This window comes from Poecilia latipinna, unplaced genomic scaffold (genome assembly GCF_001443285.1).
Source record: "Poecilia latipinna isolate Pla-1442-1.1 unplaced genomic scaffold, P_latipinna-1.0 Scaffold1714, whole genome shotgun sequence".
Lineage (NCBI taxonomy): Eukaryota > Metazoa > Chordata > Actinopteri > Cyprinodontiformes > Poeciliidae > Poecilia > Poecilia latipinna.
In genome coordinates, this window is record NW_015114330.1 from 74698 (window position 1) to 81171 (window position 6474).

The 6474-nt window shown below is 41.5% G+C and overlaps 1 protein-coding gene across 1 annotated transcript in view; it reads left to right on the forward strand.

Annotated features, from left to right (window-relative positions):
* tecpr1a (tectonin beta-propeller repeat containing 1a) overlaps positions 1-6474 on the forward strand; it is a 26317-nt gene that overhangs the window by 7614 nt on the left and 12229 nt on the right. Inside the window, exons 5-18 of the mRNA XM_015060435.1 lie at positions 339-458; positions 664-838; positions 914-1014; positions 1556-1657; positions 2213-2361; positions 2500-3095; positions 3533-3678; positions 3785-3940; positions 4182-4331; positions 4530-4687; positions 5528-5758; positions 5901-5997; positions 6100-6179; positions 6284-6340. Coding sequence (XP_014915921.1) covers positions 339-458; positions 664-838; positions 914-1014; positions 1556-1657; positions 2213-2361; positions 2500-3095; positions 3533-3678; positions 3785-3940; positions 4182-4331; positions 4530-4687; positions 5528-5758; positions 5901-5997; positions 6100-6179; positions 6284-6340 — 2318 coding nt within the window. The remainder of the gene's footprint in view (positions 1-338; positions 459-663; positions 839-913; positions 1015-1555; positions 1658-2212; positions 2362-2499; positions 3096-3532; positions 3679-3784; positions 3941-4181; positions 4332-4529; positions 4688-5527; positions 5759-5900; positions 5998-6099; positions 6180-6283; positions 6341-6474) is intronic.

The window sequence follows — 6474 nt, forward strand, 5'->3', positions numbered from 1 at the left end:
AAATTATTGAAAAAAAAATTTTTTCCCTTTTAAGGAATTTTTTTTTTTTTTTTTTTTTTTTTTTTTTTTTTTTTTTTTTTTTTTGCTTCACTGACACAATTAAAAGTTTCAGCAAACAAGTTTTAATATTGGATAAAAATAACTTGAGTAAATATAAAAATCTTCCTTTTCTTGGTGGAAAAAGTAATTATCCCTCTTATTCAGTCATGAACATACTGCAATTCAACTAACATTTTTAGAAGAGATTTCTATCAGTCCAGAATATCTGGCAAAGTTGTTTCTATGACTTTAGGACACTTTTTTATTTTCTTTGTCTCATTCTAATTGTGCCTTGACAGATCCCTTCGCAGCAGACAGCTCTACCGGATCCCTTTAGTGACATCAGCTGTGGAGGCTGGGAGATCAGTGAGGAGCCCCGGGGCCGGCTGTCTCTGTGGGCCGTGTCCCTGCAAGGAAAGGTACAGCTCACCTCAACACACTACAGCTCACCAAGGTCCACTTTATTCTGCTGTTTATTTCCTGTTTAGCTTGTTTTATGCAAATCAGATAGTGGTTATTTCCTGGCGTGGTATTTAACACTTATATTCAAATAATATTATGCAGTTGACCAAAAAGCAATACTGTCACTCGTTATTATCTAACACTGTTTCTATTACTGTCCAGGTGTGGTTCAGAGAAGACATCTCTCACCACAATCCTGAGGGTTCTTCCTGGGTGGAGGTGCCTCCCCCTGGAGAAGTGGTCCAGATCAGCTGTGGCCCCGGGGACCTGGTCTGGGCTGTGCTGTGGGAGGGTCACCTGATTGTCAGGGAGGGCATTAGTCGAGACTGCCCAAGAGGTACACGCTGAACTGTGCACATGCATTGTTGAAGCGTGTGGATTTTGTCTGAGAACTGCTTCCTGTGTGTTGCAGGTACTTCCTGGGCAGGGGTGGAGTCTCCGAGCCCTGAGGTGGCCACTATACATGTTGCTGTAGGAGTTAATGTGGTCTGGGCTGTGACCAAAGATAATAAAGTAAGAAAATGGCATGTCTGTATAGATGTATGTATTGATGTTTTTCTATACATTCTTAATTTCAATGTGTTCTCTGACAAAGTAATAATCATATTAACAAACGTATAAACCGTTACACTTAGATGTATCAGTTTTTCCAAATGTTTCCAATTGCCCAGTGGTGGTTGGTCATTTGAAGAAGCAGAAAAATCACCATATCTGATTTCAGAGGAGAAAAGAGAGACTGTAGTCATCTGCTACTACCATAAGAGAAAAATAAATATCCGCGAGATTTACCCATCGGTACCTCAGGGCTTCAGAACTTTAAATCATGTCAAGGTTGAGATGAGACTAAAATTAGCTATACTTGGAAACTGAAACATCATCTGGTGTTGCAAAAAGGAAGTAGCATCTGTAGACAGCTACAGTGAAATTTATTGCAGTAAAGTCTTTAGAATTAGGATTGCAAGATTAAAAATAAAACCTTTTAACTGATGAATGCATACAAAGAATGATGGGAATATAATCATTGTTGAAGTAGTTTGTCACCCTGCTGTCCTAGGTGTGGTTTAGGCGAGGTGTGAACTCTCATAACCCCTGTGGTTCCGGATGGATCAACATGGTTGGAGAAATGATCATGATCAACGTGGGCCTGAACGACCAGGTGACACAACACATCCAGACTCTAAATATTTAACTGTTAGAGAAATGTTCAGTTCTTCTGTGGATAAGAATATCTGTTACTTTGTTCCTACATACAGTATAAAACTAGTCAAACCCATTTAACTCATCCACATTTGCTACATTACAACCATGATCATCAACATATTTTATTGGTATTTTATGTGACAGACCAACACTATGTGCTGCATTAAAGGGAAATGGAAGGAAATAATACATGGTCCTCAAATTTTGTACAAATAGAAATATGGAAAATGTTGTGTGATGTGTATTTACCCCTTTAAGATTTTATGTTTGGATGGACTGTGTGACGGGGTTCTCTTATGCTTGGACTATATTCCAGCTGAATACAAATGCACAATTTTTATTTGTAAAAAAAAAAAAAAAAAAAAAGGAGTTGTTTTATTTCCATTCCACCATTTCTACCCTTTTTCTGTTAGTCTATCACATTATGTTGGAAATATGTGGGTTATGGACAGTCTTGTGAGGCTCTGCCAAATTCTCAGTAAGTCATAACATGGCTCATCTCCTGTTTAAGGTGTGGGCCATTAGCTTTGAGGACCGGTTGGTGTACTTCAGACAGGGTGTTACCTCCAGTGAGCTGAGCGGTAAAACCTGGAAGGCCATCAGCGTTCCTCGAGACGGGGAGCGATCCCATTCCAGTGCCAGTGCAAACAGTCAACACAGGTAAAGGCATCCCACGGGACTCAAACTAACATCTTTTTTCTGAGTCCACAGACATGCATTCTAATATTCAAATGTCTGTAAAGCAGAGCTTCTTCATGATTTAATTTCTACTGACTTGAATCTTTGTCCTCTCCACAGTGCGGGTTGTTTTTTCTCCGGTGAAGTGCGGGTTCCATCAGTAGTCAGCGATGCTGAATTAGACCTAGAACATCCACCAGGAGATGTAGCCATCAGCAGTGTCACATTCCCTGGGCTGGACTCCTTCGTAGATGCCCCTACAAACTCTTCATCACAACCATGCGTCAAGCCCAGCATCCCCAAGGTCACAAGCGACAGCTTTATCTCTGAACTCGTCTCTGACCGAAAACCAGCAAAGACATCTGGAGGTGTTGAATCAGCCTCTCCTGCTGTCCTGGAGGAAGTCGTCCTTGATGAAGGAGAGGCTGACGTTCTGTCCAGTAACAGTACTGTTACCATTACTGGGTCTGGTGGTCCTTCTGACCCCCAGTGGAGTAATGTAGATCTGGAGGAGGCACAGATTCAATATGGCCAAACGGGAGCAGTGGCAGACTCCGTTGACTCCTGTAGCCTGTCGTCACTGGCAACCTACAGCCTGGCCATGGAGGATCAGTATGGGGTGGACGAGCACCCTCTGTGGGCGTGGGTCAGCGGAGGAGGCTGCTCTGTGGACAGCCACTCTCAACTCAACTGGTTCAGCTACTCTTTGAACACGTGTATGTTATGTTGTGAAATGACTCAATGGGAAATGTTCTTACAGCTAGAATTCTGAAATACCACGTCTAATTCCAGTCAGATGTTTACATACACACATCATGTGCATTAATATCATATCAATTTTGGGCTTCTAATTATTTAAAGCTTTCTTTTTCAGGTGGATTGATGATACAATACCTAAATTCAGTATTTTTTCCCCCCAAATACAGTCAAAATTATACATACACAGCCAGATTTAGGGCTGCAGCTAATGATTATTTTAGAACTTGATTGATCTATCTATTATTCTGACAATTAATTGATTAACTAGGTAAAAAAAACAATTGGCACATTCTTTGGATTTTGTTGCCTAAAATGCAATAACAGGATTCCTGTAGTGAACATTTGACCATTTCTTGCAAAGGATGCTTTACTTGTCTTACTTGTCTTTCACCAGCCGTGCTCCAGTCAGTCCAGTCCTTGAGTCTGTCCGTGTCTCCTGCTCAGACAGCTGCTTGGCGGAAACAAATCTTTGAGCAGCTTAGTGAAAGGTCCAAGAGAGAGATGGACAATTTCAGACATTATGAACAAGCCATTGAGCAGGTGCATGCAGTACACTCTGAAAAATGATAAGCTTTTGGATCATAAAGAGTACCTTTTCATTCACATCCATTCACGATTTGACTTGAACTCCAATCTGTGTTGGCAGTCGGTGTGGGTAAAGAAGGGAGCCATGCAGTGGTGGAGAGACTGGAAGCCGCACAAGTGGATGGATGTTCACTTTGCTCTGGAACAGTTTTCTGGAGCTGAGGGACACAAGGATGGGATCTTATTCATTTATTACAATTATTATGAGGAGAAGAAGGTGAGAATGTAAAGTTGGTAAAACTAATTAAAAAAACACCACATGAATTTGACTCGTACATTTATAATATGTCTAATTTATATTTGCTATTATCTATGCATGTGTATAAGCTCCACATTGCATTGCATAAATTCTCAGCTTGAATTTGTGTCTCTGTTTATCTAAAGACTCCTGCCACAAAACTCCAAAAATGAATGTTTTCCATTCTTCTACTTTTTCTCCTTCCTCTGTCTTTTCTCAGTACCTCCATGCCTTCATTAATGAAGTAACCATCCTGGTTCCTGTTCTCAACGACTCCAAGCACACTTTTGCCATCTACACTCCTGAACGTACCAAACAGAGGTGGCCAATACGAGTGGCAGCTGGCACAGAGCTGGAGATGCATGATTGGGTGTGTAGAAAGAGAGATCTACATCAAAAATGAAACATTTTAGTCCCATGATTCCTGTTGGCACAACTTTGATAAGAAGATGAATATCTGCTCATGTCTTTTACCATGCATTTTTTTGTGATTGCTTATCCTGTGATTACACAGAAACAGGTGACGTAAAGTAGTTTTGCTCTCTTTAATGTTCTTTCTGTTTTCCAGTTGGCTTTGTTGAGTGTTTCCTGCTGTGACTCCAGAGGAATCCACGGTTCTCCGTCCAAACAGGCGATCTGGTCCATCACCTGTAAAGGGGACATCTTTGTCAGTGAGCCCTCCTCTGCCCTCGAAGCCATGCCTTACCCCACACCCTGTGATCAAATGTAAGAAAAACCACCAAGAGCATTTACTTTGAACTATGTTAAGGCCACAACTCCCATCCATTTTCTGAACACCCTTGTCCCTCAGTGGGGTCGGGAGGTGCTGGTGCCTATCTCCAGCTAACGTTCCGGGCGAGAGGCGGGGTACATCCTGGACAGGTCGCCAGTCTGTCGCAGGGCAACACAGACACACAACCATGCGCACACACACACACACCTAGGGGCAATTTAGACAGACCAATTAACCTAACAGTCATGTTTTTTGGACTGTGGGAGGAAACCGGAGTACCCGGAGAAAACCCACGCATGCAGGGAGAACATGCAAACTCCATGCAGAAAGACCGGGGCCGGAAATTGAACCCAGAACCTTCTTGCTGCATGGCAACAGCTCTACCAACTGCGCCACTGTGCAGCCCGCCACAACTCCCATTCTGTTCAATTAGGATATTATATGACCTACCAATAGTAGGTAGTCCATGTTTGTTAGGTGGAATAGAATAGAATAGATTAGAATATACTTTATTGATCCCCAAGGGAAAATTACTTGTATGCTGACAGCTGCTCTATTCAAAGTGTTCAATATTGCTACATACAAATGTAACCATAAGCAACATAAAATTTATAAAAATATATATACATATGTGTCATACTGTGATTTAAGTATGACTAAATATAAATTAAATATATAAAATACATAAATAAAGAAAATAACAAGAATGCACATAGAAATATATCAAAATATAAATAAATCTATGAATAAATGAATGCATTAGTGTTGCCCCTGTGATGTATTTAAATAAAAGTTGTGAGTTTGCTGTGAGTCTTTCTGTTTTGTTGGTGCAGGTTCTGGCGGCAGGTAGGAGGCCACCTGCGTTTAGTGGAGTGCAACAGTCTGGGGATAGTTTGGGGCATCGGCTTTGACCACACCGCCTGGGTCCACACAGGAGGCTATGGAGGAGGTTTCTCCCAGGGCTTGGCCAGTAGCACAGATAATATTTACACCCAGACTGACGTCAAGAGCGTTTACATCTATGAGAACCAGAGATGGAACCCTGTCACTGGCTACACCAACAGGTGTTTTACATGCAGATGTTTCCAAGTTCTTTGTGTAAAGCAATCATAAATGAAACACATGTAGGCTTATTGTGATTTAATTTATTTAATAATTGTATTACGCTCTTTCTGACCCATGTGAATTGGGCTTTCCTCCTTTTAGAGGCCTTCCAACAGACCGCTACATGTGGAGCGATGCGTCAGGATTACGCGAGTGCACTAAGACTGGTACAAAACCCCCTTCTCCTCAGTGGACATGGGTAATCTGAGCTCACCTCTAGTGTTTATTCTTGACTTCTGAGAACATTTAACCCAACAACTGCAGGTGCATGAAGTGTTTCAGTTCTCTTTACCGTGTCCAGGTGTCTGACTGGGCTGTTGACTACAGCGTCTCCGGGGGAACAGACAGAGAGGGCTGGCAATATGCTGCAGATTTTCCAGCGTAGGTTTCCTTTCAGGCTACACTTTACGTGACTTAATCTTTCATTAAATTTTTTTTCTGTTCCTTCTAATTCATTCATCCACTCCCTCCATGTCCTCTGGTAGGTCCTATCATGGCTTTAAAACCATAAAGGACTTTGTACGGCGCAGGCGATGGGCCAGGTATTTTCAGAAAGAGCAAACCAGTGATGAGTGAAGTATTCTGTTAGTGGGTTAAATGGATCATTGAGGCTTGATGTTTGTATTTGTTTTGTTTGGAATATTTAAGTTGTTTTATAAAAGATTATTTTTACATA